Here is a 23,962-nt window from a genome sequence, read left to right as displayed (position 1 = left end):
TAGAAAATGCTCCATTTAGTGAATATTACTGGCCAAATGGGATTTTCATTTGTGTTCCATCTTATGTGGATTAACCTTTAATAATAAAGATAATGCTTAAGATATTCCCAGAAGCAGGGATGAATAATATACTGTTGTATTTCCTATAGAGTTTTTAAAAGATGTTGTGGAAAAAATGGTTAAATTATTTGGTTTATCAGTAAAGCACCACTAAATATATTCATAATCTGAATAATGGAGGACATGAATGAATGCTTTTAATAATAGGATGTGTTTGCTTAAGGATTCTTTGGCATTCCTACCACCCTTAATAATTTCTGAATTTTTCCTTTATGTTGTTCTTTTATTCCATATTAGCATAAAAGCACTGAGTGTTTTGTATTGCACTTCTAAAACAAAATGTGTGACCTTTTGGGCTTGTGGCTAACGCACCAGAGGAATCCACAAACACCATAATTGTGTGCAGATCTTTAAAGGAGCAAATTTTCTTCCTGGAGTGTTCCAGAACTTCTTCCATGATAGCCAACATTAAAGTTTTGGCCCTGAATCTCTATCCTGCACCTACATATTTCATACTGATCTAAGAGCAGGAGATTGGTATAAGGCTTGAGCTAGGAATACTGAAGTTTTAACCCAGCATCTCCTACTTGTCTACCATGTGAGCTTGCGGAGTTACTTATCCTTTCCATGTGTAAAAAAGGATTGATAATATCTGTCTTTAAGAGGCACTAGTTCTGCTTGTTCAATATTAACTGATGCAGAAATTAAAAAAACAGATCTATTATGTGAAAACTAAGAATAGGCATTCAGTAAAAACAGCTTTTTTGTAAAAGAACTTTTAGCCAGTATATTACATAGCATGGAATTTTATCTTTAGAGATATTGTCTACTTAGCTGTGGCATTTGTACAGCTCTGTTACGATAGTATTAGAATAATCACAGTTTTTAATGAATGTATATTCACAGTTGTGTGATAAGGAGGTGCTATAATGCACATTTTATAAATGAGCTGGGGGAAGGGTGGGCTTTGAGAATGTCCCACACTTTTAGTGAGCACTCAAAAGCATGCTTACCTTCAGTTGGATGGCACTGGCATGTGGGATGCAGACCACAGCAGCCTTCATGTGGTCCTCTTCACCTAGAAGTGATGTCATGTAATCTGTGTCAAACTGACACGACAACCTAAAATGCTTCCTAGAAAGACTTCAGCTCTGCCTATTGCAAAAACCAAACAAGGCAAATATGAGCATGTGGAGCTGGATCTTGGGAACCAGCCATGTCTTGGCTACTCATCGTTTCAGGCAGCTCAGGTACGGAAGAGGCAGAGGCTGAGTTATTCACTCAAGACTGAGCAGGAACACTGGTAAATCAGCAAGTAGAACCCAACTTCTGGGTTTGAATCCTAATCAGTATAACAACTGCCATTCCTGTTTTTCTAGAACTGTATTTAAGGTTAGTCTTCAGTTTGATTTTTCGTATACAATAAAACAACAGGAAGCTGATACAAAAATCTTAGAAATGTTTTCTGGGAATATTTCAGGAAACTGATAGATACAAAGAACTGTCAATACATTCAGGAAAAATGTGTCTTGGTCACAATCCTGCAGCAAGTTCCATGTCAACACATAAACTGTGTTCATACATAAGACAGCTCCTCCCCACCACATAATGTACCTTTGTGTCTATTGATTTCTACTGTACAGTTTCAAATATTTGCCAGAATATTGCAGAAGAATGTCCAGAACAAATTGTCAGAAACAATTGCTTGATGAAGGATGCTGTATAACTAATGCCATTCTATAATTATTAACTGCAATAAACAGAAATCTTTGTAGGTAGATAGTCCTACAATCAGTATAATTAACAAAAAATGTAAACAGCATGTTTTTCTTTGTCAGAGTATCAAATATTTGAATGTACTAAAAAAAGAAAGGGATTCCCTTATTAGCCTATCACAGTGACAATTACACCATGCTTCTTTACTGTTTGAACTGATTGTTCTTTGTGTCGTTCCCATTCCTCATCTTCTTTGTCCAGATCAAAAGTTTCTGGATAAATGGGCAGCTTGTCTTTTGGGCACTCCTCGTAATAACTTCGAACATATTTTCCAACAGACCATCCTTTGTATTCCTCAGGCATTTTGCATTCTAGGCCATTGTAGTGAACATTGTAGTGATGCTTCAACCAGTAGAAAAGATAATGAATGTTGTAATCGCATCTCCAAGGATTCTCTCTCAGCCACAGTATTTTCAGAAAGTAAAGATCTTCCAGTACTCCATATTCAAAATTCTGCAAGCTGTTGTTTGATAGATCCAGCTCCTCTAAATTATTGAGGCCTGAGAAAGCAGCTAGTCAACAGAAAAATACTTATTGGTACCTTATAAAGATAAGTTAGAAAAAAACATGCATATCTGCAACAGGAAAAACATTTTCATAATTATACATTTATTAATTTTTTTTTTGCTAAAGGCTACAAAAAAGACTTTTCAAACACTGAACTTTAAAATATGGCTTGTGCCTTGAGAAGTGACATATTGGTATAAACATATCAACATTAGGGGAGTTGTACTGCTGGTAAAGTTATAAAGCACTTAATGAGCATGCATGAGTGTAGAATAGGGACAGTGAGGGTGAATGAATGCTTGATTTGCTCATAGAAGTCTACTGTTATTACTGTGATACAGAAGTAGAAATATGGAAATTGATTATGTATTAGGCAATGTGCAGGGTGAGTAGTATTTGTATGTATGTATTTGTGTGTGTGTGTATACAACCTTTAAATTAATATTTTAAGATATGGAACGTAATAAACATGGAGCTTCATAATAATGCTTCTGAGTCACATTTCAGAGAGCAGATCATACTTTTTGCAAGTATACTGTTTCATTTAATGGCAGAAGTCTTAATTTAAATAAATTGACTTATGTGTAATGTTAAACCTCATAAGTACCATTTTACTGATATTACCACTTTCTACTGCTGTTTAACTTCCAAAATCCTACTAGCAAAGGCTCTTTTTGCTTCATACTTTCTACCTTCTCCTTGTGTCTGCTTTCATAATTAAAAACCAAATACACATAGGCAATAAGCAAATTGCCAACAAGGCCACTTGACTTCTAATAATATATAACTTAAGAGCAATTATATGTAGTGGTTTTTAACCCAAAAGAGTTTCAATCCTTTTGGTTTGTCTATTACTTTATTGTCCAATATAATTTAAAAGCAGCCTCATTATATGACAAGTTTTCTTAGATTTGGCAAAGATATTTAAAAAATCATTCAACTATTTAGCATTTTGGGAAATTATTAGCCTTCAGTCTGTAGAATTAAATTTTTGCACTTGGCTGGTTTAGTATTAAGAAAGGGCAGCTGAAATCAGTCTCTCTTCATTGACTTCCATGATGGATACATTTCAGTGCGAACCTTTACTCTATGAATTGAGTGGTACAAAAGGTAGAATTTGCACCAACGTCTACATTTTTAAATCCTTTTCTCACCACATTTATATCTGATAGAGACATTATCGAAGTTTATAATTAATAAAACACAAATCACTTTTTAATGAATATTTAAAATTCTTCTTACCAGGATCAATGTAAGCTATTCCATTACTGTTTAGGTTTAATATCTTCAGTTCACTGACGTCTTCAAACTCTTTGGCTCGTAGTTGTCTAATTTTGTTGTTAGACAAATCAAGTTTAACTATATCTGGAGGTATGTTACCTGGAACTTTCTTTAAATCTTAAAAAACGAAAAAGACATAACTTGTGTCAGCTTTAGATTATTCTTACTGCTTAGGTATCACAGTTGCATACCACACAGAGTTTTGTCACTCTAGCATTGTTTCTTGTTTTCTTTCCCTTTTATCCCCACTACTAGTATCAACATGTTTTTTCAACTTCTGAATTTCATTGCTTTGTTCACTTGTATCTTTACATTTCATGTTAAAATTGCTGTCTGCATTAGTGCTTATAGTAAAGCCTCTTTCTGTGCTTTGTATTTTTATTTTAATGGAACTGTACTATTCATTTGCGTAGGGGTAGGGTAGGTAGTGAAGATACTATACTAATAAAAAGTATTTGTGGAGGGCTTGATCATTTAAAGAAAAGAAACCAGAGTAACTACATTAAAAAATGTTCACTGGTATGTGAACATCTTCCATAATCAAATTATAGTGTGCTGTCTTACATCCTTTGTTTTGTGTTGCCAAAAGGTAAAATGTTCTAAATTTTATCAGCAATAAAAATGCTAGTTGTTATAGTATTTATAGTAATATATAGTTATAATTATAGTTCTGTCATTACAGTTACGTAGTGTTTTAGTAATATTTTAAACTTTATATTTGTTATGATACTTACAGTTATTATATGTCCAGGCAGCACAGTGGCATTCTGTCTATCTACTTCTCTATCCTACTTGTACCATTGGCATTACCAAGGTAGCCAAGCACCTCTCAGTCATCGTATCCTTACAGTATTCCTTGCAAAAGAGTTACAGAAAGAACAGCTTCTAGTCCAGTAGTAAGGGCACATTCTTCAGAAGTGCAAATTGTGGTTTGAATCCTCTCAGGATAATGTTAATAAACCTAATCTCCAGGTTTATATTTACTCAATGAGTGTTCTAATCCTGGGCTGTTACTACAAGAAAATGAGTGGTCTCTCTTATTTGACCATCTTTGAATGAAAGCAAGTAGTTCCTGGACCTGTGCTGAAATTTGTGTTGTCAGTGTACTACTGAAGTTCTGATGACGTCTAATGCATCAGGTATTCTCAAGACTAAAGCAACATATCACAGTCTTCCTGCCTTATATCTGATTTTGAGCAGAGCTTTGGTATTATAAATACATAAATATTATAACTACTGCAGCCTGCTCTGGTTGGAGTGCTTCCTGCTTGTCCAGATGTCAAAGTTTCAGGGCCTATTTATCACCAAATGAATGCAAATAAAGCTTGAATTCAGGGACTTGGAGAGTTTGGCAGTACTAGAAAGCAGATTTTTTCAACTGCTTTTGCAAATACAAACTCTTTTGCAGAAAAGCAAACAGAATTTACTTTTGCATCCATTTTTTGTTGCTTTTTTTGGTAAAACAGAATCAAGGACATAGCATACTTTCATTCTGAAGTACTGAAAGATCTGGCTTATCACTGGTCTGATGAGATATGAATAAAAAGTTCTTAAAAAAGGAGAACTGCACATGGTTATATGTATCTTTAAGATGTTTCTTTCATGAGCTTTCTGACATTAACTGAAAGCTGCTGACCTGTTGTCATGTCTCCTTAGAGATACATAGTACTAGAATACTGCTTGTCACTCCATCCCCTCCATTGTAAAGGAATAGTGGATTGCAGCTTTTCATGTCATCTTACTGGTTTGGCAACTGATGCACCATTTTTCCTACTCTGAAACCTTGTCCATGTGGATTTAGAGAAATTTTTGTGTTTTCCCAGGATTTTGGGTGCATTATGCTCGTATTTCTGATGAAAATGCCAGTGGAATTGTGCATCTGCTGCACAGTAATCGTATGCAAAGACAGTAAGTACAATGCTTTCATCAAAGATTACCGTATGTTCAGAAATCCCAAATGTCCATGGGATATCTGCATGCAGCTGTCAAGCATATGCACAGTAGATCTGATACTTCCCAAAAAATATTGGACGTACTCAATGTGTCCATGCTAGACATTCAGGAAGTCCTGGAGTCATATACTTACTTAGTTCTAGACCTGAAGGAGGGAGTCCCTGTACCCTCCAGTACACTCATGTAGAGGTTGAAGTAACTTCATTCCTTCATTATTAGTGCTAAAGACAGTAAACCATTTTTTCAAATACCATAAAAGCCTGTGAAACTCCCATGAAGAGCAGACCACATTGAAAGTTTCTGTGAACTTAGAGAAAAAAGCAACATTTTTTTTGCCAAAAGTTTTTGAGTATATTCATGTATTCAACTCATCTCTTTGATACTGCTAAATGGGGAGAGCTGGAAAGTCAGTCTTTTCTTATATTAAGGTTTATAATATATGCCTGGGTTTTGTTCAGTAGCACAGTTTACTGGAGACATAAGGTAATAATGATATAATTAAGATCCTATGAAGGATAATTAAGATCATAATCTGTATCTAATAATTAAGATCCTATCTACAAGGAAAGGTAAGGTAGGTGAAGAATAAGAAATTAATAAATGTTAGCCAGTTAAAAAGCATAAATCATTAATAAAAAGGATGTAGTAGCTGCACGGTAAAACAGAAAAAAAGGAGAAAAGTGAGCCATAGGAAAAAGAAAGGAACTTAACAAGGTGGAAAAAAGTAAAAATGTGGACCATTTTTTATGACATATGTAGCAGATAAACCATGTAATCAAATACTGAAATCATTAATCCTTTATATTTAGGTATTGTCTCCTTATACTGACTTCTGAGCTTGTCTCTGGCACTAAGGTCCAAGAATAAGGGCACACAGAGTTGTTACATAGGTTTAAGTCACTGTTAAAGCAAATCGAAGTTTAGCAAACATTGCAAGGTACAAGTGGGCAAAACATACTGCAGTGATCTGGTATTGCAGGCTACACTTCGCAAAAGTTGGGAAAAAAATCCTCCCAATTTTGGCTACTTCTGGTAATGCTTTTTATTTCAGATTTGTAATGCTAAAGAATGACTCTCTTCTGATTTGTTTTGTTGTTTGCTTTGTTTCATCATGGGATAAAATATAGGAAATATAAAGCATGAATAAATGTGCACTTTTGTGTTGATATATGCCCCAGCTGGTTTACCCTTAAGGCTTAACTGTGGCTTTTAGGAGCCTGGGAAGGATTTAGGAAAGGAATGGATCCAAGTGTCTGAAAAACATTTCTTGAAGGCCCTTCAACTTCGAAATGTTTGCTGGGTGCTGGGAGGAAGAAGATAGAGGATGTATTTCTTTATGAACAAAAGTATACCATTTCTTCCTCGAGTAGAAGAAATCTTGCACAGAAAACGTGAGGATGCAAAGGCTCTCCTTTGCAGTCAGGTTCCTTTGGGCATTGTCAGCACAGCTGGCTGCTCCAGTCCTGCTTCACAGCTCGCTTTTGTCAACGTTGCTGCTATCTTTGTGTTTGTACACCGGAAAGAAGAAAAGACACTCTGTGCTTTTCTCTATCCCTACAACAATTTCAGCACAGCTGTAGTTTGACTGATTAGTATGTTTATAGTTGTAAAATCGGACTAGTGAGGTGCTGGTCCTTCAGTGTTTAATTTTAAGCATGTGTTTAATTTTATTCCTGTTGATTTTCATTGGATATCTTATACTAAGCACTAAAGAATCTCTGTGGAGTTGGGGCTGCAGAGTAGAGGTAAAATGCAGAAAGAATTCCTAGTTGTTGCTTGTAGTTATGAGAGAAAAACAATTAACAGCATTAGTTTAAGTAAAAGCAAGTACTGGTATGATATTAATTTGCTGTAAAATGTGAATAAGTGTAGTAAGGGAGCTAGAATATTAAAATAATTAATTCAGTTATATGGATAGATACAAACCTTTCCTTTTGCAATTCAGAGTTGGTACAGGAAACACATACATATGGCACAAAGAGGAATCAAAGTCTGGTTTGGCAGCATCAGGCTTCTCCCGTTTTATGTTTTGGGGGTCCTGCCTGTCCTCTTCATTACATAGCTGTTCAGCTTTTATCTGCTTTAGCTTCTTATTTTTCAGTTCTATTGGGTGCACACACTTGGCATAATTTCCCAAGTTCCTGTTTGTTGGAACCTGAAGCATTGTAACAAGAGTTTCTAGTTCACAGTTGCAATGCCAGGGATTATCATAAAGACGTAGGTAGTTTAGACTGGGCGTATAAATAAAAATCTCCTCGGATAAACTCTTAATTTGGTTATGCTGAAGTAAGAGTGTGGTAAGCTTATTCAAACCAAAAAAAGCCTCGCTTTCAATTTTTGATATATCATTCTGTTGTAAATCCAGACTTTTCAGTACTTTGTACTTGGAAAACATATTATTCTTCAATTTACGAATCCTGTTTCGTGCTAGCAGCATGTGTTTTAAATCCTCAGGCCAATCAGGTGCCACAAAAATCAGTTTTCTTTCCTGACAATCTAGGTATTTCTCATGAAGATAAGTGTATATTTCACACGGTAGGCCTCGGGCATTGCGTTTAACAGTGCTAGATGTTTTCCTTAAGATGTTTTCCCTTTCATTGTTTCTCAAACTCCTATTCCTTGTCTTCCTACAGTCAGACGCTTTGCAAAGAAGAAGTAGTAGTATAATAGTAACTACTTGCATCCTGACATTCAGCTGGCCCCAGTTATTTTCTGTGACAGCTGGGACAGTTGAAATTTTTGGATAGTCTTAATCAGTGTTGTACAAATCTGAGGAGGCACAGCTGGGTTATATGGGATCCCTGTGTTGGAAGAAAAGTAAAACATTAGAACAGATGAAACAGGCATTTTCATGGAGGCTTGTACATAATGCGCAACATTCAGTCAAGTACTCAATCATCACACTACTTGGAGCTTCACAAATACTTTGAAGATTTAATGTCCTATCTTTTTTTGTTGTTTTTACTGTCTCTGGTCTACTGTTCTTCATTTTGATTAAACATGGGAAACTATATGGACCAATTTCTAACTGATCTTTGTTAGAAGGTTCTCGTGTGTTCAGGAAAACGGTATCAGGCTGAGTCTTCTTTGTATTTAAGTTCATCTTGGAAGATCAGCTTGAAAGAGGAGCTTGAAGCTGATATTTTCCAGTTTTCTGGGTGTTAATCCACTGGAACACATACAGAGCCAGACCAAGGAAAGTCATCCAGTTCCTATCAAACCCCCAGCTTTAGACTGCGCTCAGGTGTGGACTTGTTCTCAGGTTGAGCCCCAATTTATCGTAACTAGCCCTGCTACTACCAGGTGTCTCTCAAGGCCCGTGTCAGGTAGACAAAGTTGGCTGCACTGCTCTGAGAAGGATCCAGAAACAATCTTTTGCAAGAGCCTATGAGGCAACTGAACGTAAGGCAGGATGCAAAGAGAACCTGCAGGTCCTGGCCATGGCCTGCTTCAAACCACTTCCAGGTCTGGCCACCTGAGGAGGGAGAGTACAGAGGGGTAAACCAGGTGCTTTTGCCTTCCAAGAAAGCCAAACACAATAATTAGGAATTATTATTCAGGGAAGACAAGGACTGCTCCCTGCAACCATGTTCAAAATTGCCTCAGTATTTTTAGTAATTTTTTGGCCTGTGTTCCCTCCTGAATTTCCGATAGTACTCCTGTGCACTGCCCTTTTCCCTCATTTTCAGTGACGTTTGGCCACAAGGTTGCATTTCCTTAGAAACATTTTAACCCCTCAGGTTTCTGTATTTTCTAACTTTTTTCCATCTCACAAATTTCCTAGTTTTGCTAACCGGTATCATTCCTTCTGAAACTTTTTTTACTGTTTGGCTTAACTACTTAGTTACTTTTTCTCTTTTTTTTTTTTACTTTACTTTTACTCTTTACTTTTACTCTTTCTCTTTTAATTTAAGCCAAACAGTTAAGCCACTGTTTGGCTTAACTACTTAGTTACTTTTTCCCTATGACTGTGGACATCTTTGCATTATGCTCAGTCCTTTTTTACCTTAGCACCTGGGAAGGTATTGAATCCCAATTTTGAGTGCAGATCATTGCACAGATGTTCTGTTTCTAATACACTGTTATTTTGGGCTCAAAAACCTTGGTTTTATCTGGAGGATATAACCTGGTGGTGCAATAAATCAACTAATACCAGGTAAAATTCTTTTGGAAGCACAGAAATTTTTCATTTTTAAACAAATTGATAGGTCAGTTTAAACCACATCTCCACTGTAGGGCGTTCTCAGTATTTGTGCAGTTCTTACTCATTAGACAGATGGAGCCGTCCTGTCTATGCATGCTGCTACATCCCTCTAATCCATATGGCCAGCTGTTAATATTACCTTTGAAAACCCATTGATTGGTTTCTCCATTTTGTTCCTGTAGTTGCCAGTTAGCAATCTGCATTCAGATTCCGTTAGTTCACAGTGTGAATGAGTGTTTGCGTTGACGACTTTATCCCTTACATGAAAAATGAAATTTTATTTGTTACTTTTTGGCAGCTATATGCTAGTCAGTGTAAATTGATCACGTGTTTTAATAACTTGAATCATAACTGGGATCCTCTGCGTTGTTTTGAACTGTTCACCGTTCTGGTAATGTGATAGCTCATTCTATCCAGGAGAGCTTGGAAATAGAAAAAGAAGAACTTAGGGGAAGAAAGGTAACAAATAATTATGGAAATATTCTTTTCCCCTTCCTTTCCATCTCCTGGGTCTGAACTGGAATTTTTTACTAGTATTACATTCTATCTGCTAACTAAATTATACTCAGCTATAATACCAGAATGGGCAGCTGCTTGCAGTAGCACATACAGGTTCACATGTGAAATTATAACTGTGTCTTATTTAGTGCTAGGGCAAAAAACGTATAAGAGGTATGTAATTTCTTTGGCTTAGCAGCCTTAGGGATGATTTTAATTGGTTAGGTTCTTCTGAATTGTGCAATGCCTCTCAGTATTGTCCTACTCTTCAAAAAGGCACTGAGTTAGTATTACAAGATATCAGTGAAGTCACAGTCCCCATAGAAACGAATATACAGATCTATTGTTGTACTAATGCTTGATGGCAACTGAAAACATGTATTTGGCTTACCATGTGAAAATGTGTTTTTAAAGATTTTTAAAATATATTTCTTTTAACTCTATAAACCTTTCACACTGCATTTTCCATATTAGGTGTCTGTATCAGGCCATTTTTTTTCATTTCAGTTTAGACAGATCAGTTATTTTTGAAGATTAGATTAAGGCAAAAAGTATTACTATGTTTAATAGGAGTTTTTACATCTTTACTTTGGAGGATAGACTAAAAATTTGGCAGAAGAGTGACTGAATGGATGTATAAGTGTTGTTTCTAGTGTCAGATATCTATCTTTCATTATTTTGTTAGAATTGCAACAATCTCTGCAAAATAGGAGTTTCTAAAAATAATAGATTATATGCCATAATATATGTCATAATATGTGTCATAATATATGGGTGGGAGGGACAGATAAACCTATTTGGAAAACTTAATTCTGGCATTTCCTAACACCAGATTGCTTAATTAGGTAGCTTTCTGGTCCTTTGGTAACGTAAGACAGAAAACAGCCTGGTTCCTAAGCCAGCCATCAGTTGATGGAGTATAAGAAGAGACATTTCCTCAGGACAGCTTACTCCAACTTTGTATTCTGCTTTTGTTTTTTTGTGCTTTCTTCTCAGTAATCTGCTGTGGCCATGGTGGTTTTGGGGAGGATATTGGCCTAGATGGACTGAATCTATGATAGGAATTCTTACATTTGTGTTGTACACTGAGAATTTGAACTGTTCATGTTTAATATGGCTTTTTTTTTTTTTATTTTTAGGTGAATGTAAGAATTTGCAAGACTTAAATCTCTCTGAATGCCAGGGATTAAATGTAAGTACTGCAGACTTTTTCCACTAACTCTAATTTATACTGAGAAGGAAGATTTTTTAAAGTGCTGTGATTATTTGGGTACACAAATCTTCCTGATAAAATTAGAGACTTGTGTTCATAAGTACTTTGAAAATGGAGTTTAGTAGGATTCAGAGATACTCAGTGAAGTTCTTATTTGTTTTCTACTGTGCCAGGGCAAAATGATATATTCAATCATCCCAATTAATTTAATAAACAGGCTTCAAAACTTCAGCGGTCTGGAGGGAGGGGTTTTTTCTTATTTTAAGTTTGGAGTTGTGAACAACAATACATATTAATCCTATATTGTTTCCAAGTTCCTTTATTCCTTCATTCAGTAGTACACTTGGGCTCTAAAAATGTCTCACTAAATTTCTAGATATTTGTGAGAGCCTTTATTTGAAAGGCATCTAAATATGCGATCACCGTTATATATTTGTCCGTTCTTTTTCCTTCAACATTTTCAGTTTTATCTTGCTTCCATTAATGTTTAACGTTTTTTTCATTGCTCTTCTCTGATGGAAAAACAATGTTTGATTCTGCTTTAGTTAATAATTTCTGAGAAATGACACTGATACATGCAAATTTTTCTAATAATAAAATAAATCTAAAAATATAATCAATTTTTTTTTAGAAATTATGGTTCTTAATAGATTCATATAATGTATACATCCATTTATAGGCTATTTATAGTGTTAAGTAGATAAACAAATAATTTGGTATAGTTTAGTTGTCTTTGGAGTGAAGTGTACATCCAACAGTCCAGCCCAGAAACACACCAATATTTACACACAAGGTTTTAAAAATTACCATGGATAAACTACAGCTTATGAACTTCATACAAAAATGGCATATGATGGTTGAGTTAGAGAGGCAAGAGCTGCAGAAGAATCATGATGTTCTAATTTATAATACGCTGTTTTGGTTCTGCTTTACGTGTATCTTCATCTCTGTCCTATGTTGATGTTAGCTTTATTGCCAAATATCTTGTTCCCACCATTTTCACAGATTATATAATTTTCTTTGCTATACCAGCTACAAGGAAGGGATAAAGAGATATTGTATTATGAAGGTCTTTCAGTAACACCGTAGAATCACCTTGCTACATAACTTAATACTTGCTATATGATACTATAGTTACAGCGTAATATTTAGAGGTTGTATGCTTCTCAAGGATTGTGTTGATTGTAGGTTCCTGCATGAAGGCAATAAATTAAAGAGGGCCAGGGCTTGCCAAATTGTAAAGACTCAAACACTGTTTCATAGCTGTCCATTCTGTTTGGTTGTTAGCGTGCTTGATAACACATATTTGGAACGTACCAGCAAGCACATTCCTAGGTGTTGCCAGGGCCTGGTTCATGGGATAGCAGGGTCTTGCTGATTACGTTTTTGCCAATACAGCCTAGTATGCAGTTGGCCACCTTTTTCAGAAGGACACACTGTTGACATACATTGAAATTGTTATTGACCAGGACTCTCAGGTCAGTGTGTTTGATAGCTGCTTTCTGTCCCGTGTCTAGACTCTACTGATGCATGGCGTTATTCCATCCCGGATGCAGGACATTTTGCATTTGCCTTTGTTGAACTTCATGAGGTTTCTGTCAGCCCATTTTTCCAGACTAAATCTCTCTGAATAGCAGTTCTAGCCTCCAGTGTATTGACACTCCCCCCCAGTTTAGAGTAATTTGTGAATTTGCTGAGAACGTACTCTGTTCCTATAATCTAAACCATTTATAAAGACATTTAACAGTACTGGTCCCCGTATTGACCCTTGAGGGATGCCAGTTGCCACAAGCCACCAATGGGACTTAACACCATTGGTGACAACCCTTTGACCTGGCAGTCCGGACAAATTTTCACTCACCTTGAAGTCCACTTATCCAGCCTTTATTTTACCAATTTGGCTATAAAGGATACTGTGGCCTGTGTTGAAGGCCTTGCTGAAGTCGAGATACACAACAGCCACTTTTCTCCCCTTATCCATAGATCCAGTAATTTCATCAAAGAAAACTATCACCTTAATGAGGAATGTTTTGCCCTTGATAAATCCACGCTGGCTGTTCACTATTACTTTTTCATCCTTCATGTGCTTGGACAGGGCTTCAAGGAGGATTTGCTACATAACCTTCCTAGGGACTCAGGTGAGGCTGACTGGCCTGTAGTTTCCTGGATCCTTCTTCTTCCATTTCCTGAAAATGGATATGACATTTCCTATCTTCCAGTCATCAGGAATCTCCTCTGATTGCCATGACCTTTCAAAAATGAGCAAGGCCTCTCAGTGACAAGAGCCAGCTTTCTCAGTACTCTTGGATGCATCCTGTCTCGTCCCTTTTCCTCAGGTGCTCCCTGACATTATCTTCTTCTACCATGGGTATTGCTTCACTCCCACGGACTCTGCTAGTAGGCTCGTGGGAGGCACCTGGGAAGCCTTAAGACAAGCCTTAGCAGTAAAAACTGAGGCAAAAACCTAATTGAGTACCTTGGTCTTGAAGATGAACCAGCTCTCCTGGGCCCCTTTGCCCTCCAGGACTGTCTACCATGAGAACCTGTTAAGTAGATGCCCAAACAAGCCAAAATCTACTCTCAGGTTCAGGCTTTTCCTTTACAATTTGTCCAATTTTCTTCTCTCAGGATTTTGAACTCCTCATTTTCACGGTTGCAGTAACCAAAGCCACTCTAGTTCTTCACATCATTGGCCAGTTTTTCCTTGTTTGTGAAACAAGTTCAGAAGAACATGTTCCCTAGACCACTCGTCAGTCACCTGGATCAAGAAATTGTCTTCAACACACTCTAGAAGTCTCCTGGATTGGTTGTGCCCAGCCATATTGTTCGTCCAGCAGATATCAGAGTGGTTAAAGTCTCTCACGAGTAACCAGGATAGGCAATTGTAAGGCTTCCTTCAGCTGCCCAAAGAAGGTTTCATCTACCTTCTTTTCTTGATCAAGCAGTCTGTAGCTGATACCTACCGCAATGTAATCTTCATAGGTCTACCCTCTAATCCTTACAAATAAACTCTCGACTGATTTGTCACCCATTCCAATGCAAAGCTCCATGCATTTAGGCATAACTTTGCATAAAGTGCAACCTGTCCTCCCCTTCCTGGGCTGTCATTCCTAAATATTCTGTAACCATTCATTGCAGCTCTCCAGTTGTGTGCACTACCCCTTTGCATCTCTGGAATCTCAATGAAATCATAGCTCTGCACCTGTGTGTGGACTTTGATCCCTACTGGTTGATTGCTATGCTACAAGTGTTTGCATTCAGACACTTGAGATAGACCCCTGGTTGTGCTGCTTTCACATGGAAGGTGTCAGAGTTTTCCCCATCATGCTATCCCCCAATGCTTTCTCACCACTCCCTATGCCTTCAGTTCTCTTCAGGTTATGGTTATCTTCCATCAACATACCTATTTTTACTGATAGCACCTCTCTCAAATCCTTTTTTGCAGGTCAAAAGCACAAACTGTCCTCTTTAAAGTTGATTGGTATTGAATTTCCAGCTATCTTGATGGTCCTTTTGCCTGATAACTGAAATAGTGAAAAGGTGACCACAACATGGCAAAAGATACACACTCAACTATTACATTTCCATGTATAAGTGCTGACATTTGCCTTTCTATTACATTGACATTTATTGTGAAACATTCTTCATACTAGGAGATTTGTTCCCATTATATTCTAATGGAATGATATATAGAACAATATAGGTAGTACCACTTTTGCAGGTCAATAAAACATGGAAGCCTTATAATTACTCAAATCCAATGTTCCACCTAGAGGGTAGAACTAAACAGGAAGCATTTCATAAATGATATTACTGTGTACCAGAGTTTATGGAGAAAATTAACCGGTGGTTTTAGATACCAGGATTGGCTAACAAGAATCTTGGTTTCGCAAAATACGTGCTAACCTTCAATCATGTGAAAAGTCCCCTGTGCTCTGTAGGACTGTCTAGTATAGAATGTTTCCTTGAATTGGAATGTTAAAATTACCATACTTCAAGTGAGTAACAGCAGCATCATGTGTCTCTCAGTATTCTACTTTGAGGCTTCCAGAGAAACTGGCTTTGATGTATAAAAATTAATATGATGATTTAAAGATACTTATTCATGGTTTTTCCCGTTACTCTGTATAAAAATGCAAGATAAATTAATACAAATATAATTTTAATGTACTTCTGATTTTTCTTTAATTATTCAGGATGAATCAATGAGACTCATATCAGAAGGTTGCAGAGCTCTTCTCTATTTAAATCTGTTGTATACAGATATTACTAATGGAACACTACGACTATTGTCAAGGTAAAATTAAACAGAAATATGAAAGTATGTTTGTTTTAATGTTGCAGGAAACTTAAGAGCATATGTAGTAGAAATACTCTTTTTGAGTGATTTACAGGATTCTGTCTGCTATACAAAGTAAAAAAAATGCCCCATACATTTGACTTAGATAGCAGTTCTTTTCTCTGATTCACTTCTTAGTATGATTAAATATATATGCTAGATTACCCCATATATTTCACAAAGTTTTACAGAAATTTTTAAAACACATGCTAACCAAAAATTTCTTGGGCATGTCCAGTTACTCATGATGATGCAAGAAGTTTGCAAGTTAGATATGTTCTTAAAAATTTATTTTTGCAAGAGAGGATTGTGGATAGATGTATTGTGTGAGCCAAGTCCTTCCATGACAACTGCAAAGAAAGAGTTATTCCAAACTCTTATTTGAAAGATCAGTGAGCTGAAGGCAGAGAATTTACATTCTTACAGAGGTCTGCCATTCCTCTTTTAGATGTATCCCTCCATGAGACTCGAAGTCTGCCTGGTAGGTAGAATTGCTGCATTAAAAGCTGCCATAAAGGAAAAGAGGCGTGCTGGTCCAAGATAGCAGCCATCACAAAGATGTATATAGATTTGAAGACAGCTGTACATTGTTTCTCTTTCCCATGAGGAAAATTAATGTCTTCTTTTCAACACCAGCCCCACAAAGTCCAGAAACATGTTTTTCTTTGACATTTGCATAATATATTTTGACTTTTGTTTTTCTTAGTCTGTAATGCCATATCCTCATATTACTAACATTTGTTTTGGCAAAGTTTTCCATTTAGAGTCTCCAATCTTACCACTCATCTCTTCATTAGTATTATTCTTATCATAATCTGTGTTTTCTCCATGTTGGCTGATATTTTTTCTTTTTAAATTTCCACATATTTATGTTGACATTTGGAACAGCTATTCTATAGGTAATCTCAGCATATATTATTCTGGTTACTTGAGCATCCTGTTGCCACCAAAAGTCAGAATCATTCATTTCTTTTGATGCGTAAATAGCACCCAAGAAAGAATTCTCCAGAGTAGGTGAAGCTTTCAATGCAATAAAATGTTTAAAACAAAAAGAAAAATTCTCCACTGACAAAATATATTTTGCAGTTAACTTGTACCTCATTAATAAGAAGTTTTCCCAGTCATGTATGATGCTTCAGGATGAGAAGAAGTGGCCTCAAGTTGCGCCAGGGGAGGGTTAGATTGGATATTAGGAAATTCTACTTCACTGAAAGGGTTATCAAGCATTGGAACAGGCTGCCCAGGGAAGTGGTTGAGTCACCATCCCTGGAGGTATTTCAAAGACGTGTAGATGTGGTGCTTAGGGACATGGTTTAGTGGTGGACTTGGCAGTGCTAGGTTAACGGTTGGACTTGATGATCTGAAAGGTCTTTTCCAACCTACATGATTCTGTGATTCTGTGATTCTGTTATTCTTATTTAAAACCATAAGATACCACTGTTTTTATTGACAATTTTTGGACAAAAAGCAAAGCTCATTGTTTCTGACATTATGGGGATGTACAAAAAGTTGCTGTCCTGTGAAGATTTTGATAGCAGACAAATTTCATAAACATTTCACATGCCATCTCAAATGCATTAGCTCACCACAGGTCCTGTGTAATAAGGTAACTAATAAAAAGTTCTTAGAGGTGGTAGTATTGCATTTCATAATACTGCATGTGAAGTTTGCTATTGTATAGCAGATGTCTGTTATTGGAACAAAGAACAAATGAAGTGTAGGCTGAGTGTGCTCAAAGCTGTTTGGTCATTTTTGATTCCCTCCTACTGTTGCATACAAGCTTTTTAACCTCCATATCACACACCACTGATCATCAGCTACAATTTCCCTCTGAAAAGTTCTGTTGCATATGGTAGACATCAGTATTGTCTATCAATCAGGAGTAAATGTCAGAAGGTGATTTTTTCATATTGCTTTAAAACAATGATCCTGAGTTTACTCATGCCAAAATTAATTGAATAACCCGTATGACAGAATTCCTGCAGAATTTAGGTGTAACACGAAACAAGGATTTTTTAGTAGTCTGTGTGCTCAAGCTTAAGTTTTAAGAAAGCTGTCACTTTCAAAATGGCAGAAGGCGGCATGTGTTAAAATTCCCAGATCATAGAAATGGGTCATATGACCTGTAAAGAAAATCAGTGTCTCTTCAAGAGTATTGGAAGGTTTTGATCACAGTCTTCAAAATGCAGTAAGAAAGGCTTCCCTGTGTCTTAAGTTGTGCAACCTTGTAGCAACATATACTTGAAAAAGACTCAGAACTGCCAGAGTATAAAAGCCAGTCTCTTAATCTATTATCATCTATTTTGTCAAGTAAGTTTGGAAGTGTACTCTCTCGGAGTCTGATTTTCCCCACTCATTTCTGTGGAATGTCACTAAAATGCAGAAAGGTTTATGCCTCTACAGAGAAGGATACTTATATTCCTGTATTTAATATGAATTAAATGTTTTCATTTAAAAAAATGAAACCACAAACACATGCCCTTATATTCTAATATCTGGTTCTGATGCATGTTGTCTGTCTTTTTTTTTTCCCCATGAAATGTAATCTTATATTTAATTTCTTAATATTTCTGTATTATCCTTTTTTTTACAATAACATTCTTTTCCAGCTTCCTATCTCTTTTTTTGTGTGTTCAGTCCAAGTTAGCGTGTTTCCCCACTCTATATTGAAAGTATAAAGTTAGTTCCAAAAACGTATGCCACTCCTTAAGTAGGCAACTCCTCAGTGGGTGTTCCCGTCTTTCTTCAAAATGCCTACTTTTGCTGATTTGCAGGACTGCATGACTATATCCCTACAACTAAATGTCTACCAGAGCAGTAGGTCCTAATTCTAGGTTTTGATTTTCTGTATGCTTTCATTTGTGGTGCTTGTGGCAATTGCTATTTATTCCAGTTAGAAATGTAGTTCAGTAAAATGAATAGTTTTCAGTATGTTATGAACCAAAGCTGCAGATGGAAACTGAAGTATATTCAGCATATAGATTCTTGCTTTTACAGAGTGCTGCTGACTAACATTTTCCATTTATACAGTTTGCTTTCTTTTAACTAATGTTTAGAATACAGAAATGTTTTCCAAAAGAACTGATCAAAACCTAACATTGGGTAATTCACTTTTGGATAATTCTCTTTTGTATCTCTTTCAATTTTTCAGATTCTTTTAAAAGTCCTCTTCTAAATTATATGACCAGAGAAGCTCTAACTGTACTTTTATGCTTTTAACGTCCTTTGATAGAGTTCTGGTTTTCATTTCCAGCAGGCACTGCTTGTAAAATAAATGGCAAAGACAGTCCAGCAAACTTATACTGAAAAGTCTATTAGCTTTCAAAGTATGCAGACAAAAATCCCAAATAATTAAAAATGTATGCTTTTGCAGTTATTTGAGATAACTTTAAAATGATACTGTTTTCATATTGTGAAATATGTTGTATGATAGTGCTATTCTCCACTAATTTGCAGTACAAGGAACAGAGGAAAAAGTGCAGCAGAAGAAAGGGACTTTCAAAGTTCAGCAAGGAGATAATTCTATTTTATATCTAACATCTTTTCTTTACAGTAATTTTCAGAATACTTTAACTATGGTATTTTATGGTCTTTCGATTCTGTAACATACCCTTGTAATAATTTGCTCTCTATTTTGTTTTTTTGCAAAGCAGCTTCCCCAATTTACAGTATCTGAGTTTAGCTCACTGCAGAAAATTCACAGACAAAGGTTTACTCTACCTGGGCTCTGGAAGAGGCTGTCACAAGCTCATCTATTTGGACCTTTCAGGTTGCATTCAGGTTTGTAGTTCACGTCTTTCTTTCATTCTGTGAAGAAGAGAGTCCTTTATATGACTGGCTGCATCCTGCATTCATGGTATACTGAAGTAGAACAAGCACTGCAGCAGACTTCCAGGGTTTTGAATTACATGACTACAGCTGTTTAAATTTTGCTAAGGAATAATAGCACTATAGGTTTGGATCATTTCCAACAAACTGTCAGATCTATAAACAGCTAGTACTTACTGCATAATGGGAACAAGGCTTGCTTTTTGTAGCCATAAATAGACTAATTCTATGTCATAATTAGTTGGGATTTTAAATCAGGAGCTTTGAAAATGCAGTTTTTACTAAGATATCAGAAAAATAAAAGCCACTCTGCACTGGAAAAATATGAATTTACACTTGATTTCCTGAGAAGGAAATTAATTAAAAAGTTAACTTTTGTTACTATTTTATACTGGTTTAATATATAAATTGAAGTAGTATTTATTACTGCAATCTAAAAATAGTTAATATTTTGGATTATTTCAGTCTCCTACTAAACTTCTAAAGAAAACCAAGGTTTTAGAATCTGATACTATTTTAGAAACTTTCAAGTATATACTGTATCTTGAAACATACTTCAAAAGCAATATGAAATGCTAAACTGTAAGGCAATAAAAGTCTGCCAATGTTTTAATGAAGACTCCCACATATATTTCTTTATACACTGAGAAGATTCTCCAAATTACAAATTACATGTGAAATGATAAAGAGATGGAGTCTGAGGAATATAACGGTTTAACTTTCCATCTAACAAAACCTTTTCAGAACCAAGGATGAAGGAAGACAGGGCAACAATCTTGTTCTGACTGCTCTTTACTGTGAGCGTCTGTTTCTTGTTCCTGAGAACCATGCTGAGACTATTGTGCGGTGACAGTGTGAAATTTGAAATGAGGGCTGAGGTTAGAGGAAAGTTAAGAACCACCTACCTCTGATTACTCTTTCAAAATGCCAGTAGTTGGTTATTTTTTCCAAAAGCAACATTCCTGCTTTTTCAGAAGTGTGATCATGAGCTGTAAGGATCTGCCTCTAGAAAGCATGATCTAATAGTAGTCAGAGAAAAGTGATCATCATTGAACTGGAAAAACCACAGCCCTCCCCTTTCCAGAGGAAGCTGGGCTTGCTCACCAGTGTATCTGAGAGCTCTGAAAGGGATTCCACAGCTTCCTCCATTTTGGGTTTCCCCATGATTCTGGAACAGTGCTTAATGATTATGACTGAGTACTTAAGTAAACAGTTAAAACCAGAAAGAGCATCAAATTGCATCACTGTTGCAGAAAGCACTTTAATAAGATAGAATTCTTTTTTTTTTTCCCTCATTGGATGAATTAAACCAAAGAGAACTTCTGTAAGCCTAATGTTTCGGAATGAGTTAGAAAAACATAGTGAAGCTATAGTACAAACATTTAAATTATGCTAAAAAGTGTTCTATAGAACAGAATATATATTCTATAGAATATATATTTTTCCTGGTTTTTCATGTTTCCTGTTTTTTCCTTCATTTTAACATTATAGTTCTTTTTATATGAGTTCTTATATTACCATTACTACTGTAGGATTTGAACGTCTATTTAGAAAGCCCATCTGTAAAATGGGTGATTATGCTAATGATTTTGTGAGTGGCAACTTAAGGACCAGGGCATTTAAATAGCTTGTTAAAACATAGTTAGGCAGAAAACTGAGAATTAAGCACACATTTTCTAGTCTGTGGTCATAAAACAAAGCAGTCTTTCTTTTGACTATTACATTAATACATGGTGATAATACTGAATGAATTGTAGGTATGGATCTTTTGCATAAGATCTTAGTAATTAAGGTTGTATCTGTATGATATGCGTGGTAAATATTTCCATTAATGAGTTTCAAGATATTTTCATAAAAATATAGAGAGTCTCTTGTGTCCTGCTCAAAAGGTGTCCCATTACACCACTGATATTCTCAGAGAATTACCTAGAAAGCATAAGATTTCTTTGTCCTGCTTCTGAAGCTGAACAGTATAGGTGGAAACTTTTCTGCTACTAGACTCAAAACTGAAACACAGAAAGGTATAAAGCTATTGCATGTCATTTACCAACATATTAGACTGAGATTATACAACTAGAACAGTTTGGTGAGAGATTATTTTCAGTTAAATTAGAAACATGGAGATTTTCAAAGAAATTGACTTTTTATTTTTGGTGCCAACATCTATGGCTGATTTTCAGACTGGAACTATACTGGCCCAAAATGTGTTAGAGCGGTCTATCAATTGCTGTAGTTTACAACAGCTGGATAAGAGGTCACAAGCCAGTGGGAAAAATGAATTTGACCCTTTCATTTCTTGACATTCTGCAGTGTTTGTGGGGATGTCAGAGAAGCTATTGGCAAACGTGTAGGCTTCACCAGTTTTCACCATCTGAGTTCCTCCTGCTCGGGCTTCATTGGGAGAATTCTCATTTTGTCAGCTACTGTCAAATTCTGTCTTCTTCAGATGTACCAAGCAGCAAAAAAGGGCCATCACCTGGGGAGAAAATCTGAGCCATGTTCTTTATTTATTGAAGAAGAGGACTCATTGTTTACATTTCCTGAGTGCAAACTCGTGTAACTGAAGAATACTTCATTATAAGTTATACTACACTATTCTGTATTTTTAGAAATATGCTAATGCAGGAGTATTGTTAATATAAGCTTTTTTTTGGACAGTGGAAAATTAAAAGAAAAATAACATGTGGAGGCAAGCCATCAGTGTAACGTGCCCAACATCTGAAAGGATGTCACAATTCATTTTATCATTCTTGACAAACACAGAATAAAAAAAAAAAGATAGCCCCTTGCGCACCACAAGAGTACTTCCTCAAGCCTGAACACTGATTTTCAAGTTTCTGCACTCACAGTGCATTGACAATACTAGAATCATGGAATAGTGTTTCTTCAAAATCCCTTCTGCACTGTACACAGCATTCTGCCTTGCAGGGTGGGTTCCACAAATGCAATCGGTTCAGGGGAGAAAGAAGGAATTTTAAAGTAGTACTGTATGTGTAGCTAATAAGCCAAAACCTGAATAGAAATTCTGTATATTCCTATTCTTTGGAATTAAGAGACTATAAAAAGATGAAATGAAATGAATTTTGACATTCTTTTCATCATTTCACTACATTTATTTTCTAAATCTATTGGGACAAATCTTTAGCTGTGGTTTACTCCATGTTTGTTTTGATGTACTTTCATTTCAGATCACAGTATACGAGCATACAGTTAAGAAGAAAAACAAATCAGTCATTTACATACTAGACTGAAAACTCCTCACAGACAAGGAATTACATTTTATATATGATCATTGCATTGACTTCTGATCCTGTACGTGCAAGAAGAATAATACATTTATAAAATGACCTTACTGAGTGAAGGCTATAACCTTCAAAGCATCCTCCCTCACAATTGGTTTGAAGGAAGGATGTTTAACTGGGATTTTACTGATCCAGGGCAAAGAATGCAGTATTAATTCCATATGTATCCTAACATCGATTCTCAGGTCAAGCTGTTCACTCTTGAGGCAATCTATTAAACACTGAAATTCCAAGTGAGTTGAGAAAGCAACTAAAATGTGCACAAATTTTCATATTTCTACACCTTATCTTCAAGAGTGCCTGAAGTTTCATAGATAATCCATAGGGGCTTTAGAAAAGAAATTCAAGATTAAGATTTTATTATTCTAGGAATAAAGAAAAATAAGACAAATGCATATGATATTGCAGCAACATCTAAATGTTGAGTAAATTTAGTTGAATCTTATCTGAACACGTTTCACACTGAACTTTCTCAACCTGATGGCTGATATCCATTATCCAGCTTTAAGTTCAAAAACAGTTAAAGTGAAAAAAATTTGAAACAATCTGTGCAGGGGTATTATTAGCTGCTTCAGTGTAATTGTTTTTGGCTTGCATGGAGGAAAACACTAAATTGCTGCTATTTGTGGTATCAAATGGCTATGTTAAGCAAACAGTGTTTTTCCAGACAAAGAGATTAAAAGTCCTTTAGACTGCAGCTAACATTATGCAATCATTACTGAATTCCAGAAACAGATATGCTACTTCTGACCCTCAACATTGTTGAGTTTGATCTGATTACCTGCTACCTATTATCTGTCCTTTTGAGAATGGGAATTTCACTTAATTTTAGGTGTCTAACCTAAGGTAGTGCGTAGAAAATCACCTTCATTTAGCTGTATAACAATTAGAGAGGGAGAGAGATCTCCAGAGGTTATTCAGACTTTTTCAGGTCTGAGCTGTCTTGGCATCTTTCTTGCTCTTTGTTTGCTATACAGGGTTCCCAGGTTTCATAATTGTCT

The 23,962-nt window shown here is 36.0% G+C and overlaps 2 protein-coding genes across 7 annotated transcripts in view; one reads left to right on the top strand and one right to left on the bottom strand.

The window, feature by feature from the left end:
* Positions 1-23,962, top strand: part of FBXL13 (F-box and leucine rich repeat protein 13) — a 97,748-nt gene that overhangs the window by 35,865 nt on the left and 37,921 nt on the right. Inside the window, 3 exon segments of the mRNA XM_075491267.1 lie at positions 11,419-11,471; positions 15,689-15,789; positions 19,482-19,611. Of these exon segments, the coding sequence (XP_075347382.1) occupies positions 11,419-11,471; positions 15,689-15,789; positions 19,482-19,611 (284 nt within the window).
* On the bottom strand, positions 1,513-20,692 carry LRRC17 (leucine rich repeat containing 17). Of its 6 annotated transcripts, none has more exons than XM_075491335.1 (7): positions 20,565-20,692; positions 19,552-19,638; positions 14,896-15,016; positions 12,300-12,524; positions 7,504-8,378; positions 3,586-3,741; positions 1,513-2,348 (listed from the first exon to the last, which is right to left on the bottom strand). In XM_075491335.1, the coding sequence occupies exons 5-7, from the start codon at positions 8,258-8,260 to the stop codon at positions 1,945-1,947; spliced, it is 1,317 nt and encodes a 438-aa protein (XP_075347450.1). In that variant the 5' UTR covers positions 8,261-8,378; positions 12,300-12,524; positions 14,896-15,016; positions 19,552-19,638; positions 20,565-20,692; the 3' UTR covers positions 1,513-1,944. The 6 variants fall into 6 exon arrangements, with proteins under 6 accessions (XP_075347450.1, XP_075347459.1, XP_075347465.1 ...); XM_075491344.1 differs by lacking the exon at positions 20,565-20,692 and adding an exon at positions 20,396-20,414; XM_075491350.1 differs by lacking the exons at positions 12,300-12,524; positions 14,896-15,016.

This window comes from Mycteria americana, chromosome 1 (assembly GCF_035582795.1).
Source record: "Mycteria americana isolate JAX WOST 10 ecotype Jacksonville Zoo and Gardens chromosome 1, USCA_MyAme_1.0, whole genome shotgun sequence".
Lineage (NCBI taxonomy): Eukaryota > Metazoa > Chordata > Aves > Ciconiiformes > Ciconiidae > Mycteria > Mycteria americana.
The sequence above is the reverse complement of the archived record's forward strand: the minus strand, read 5'-3'. Positions and strand labels throughout refer to the sequence as shown.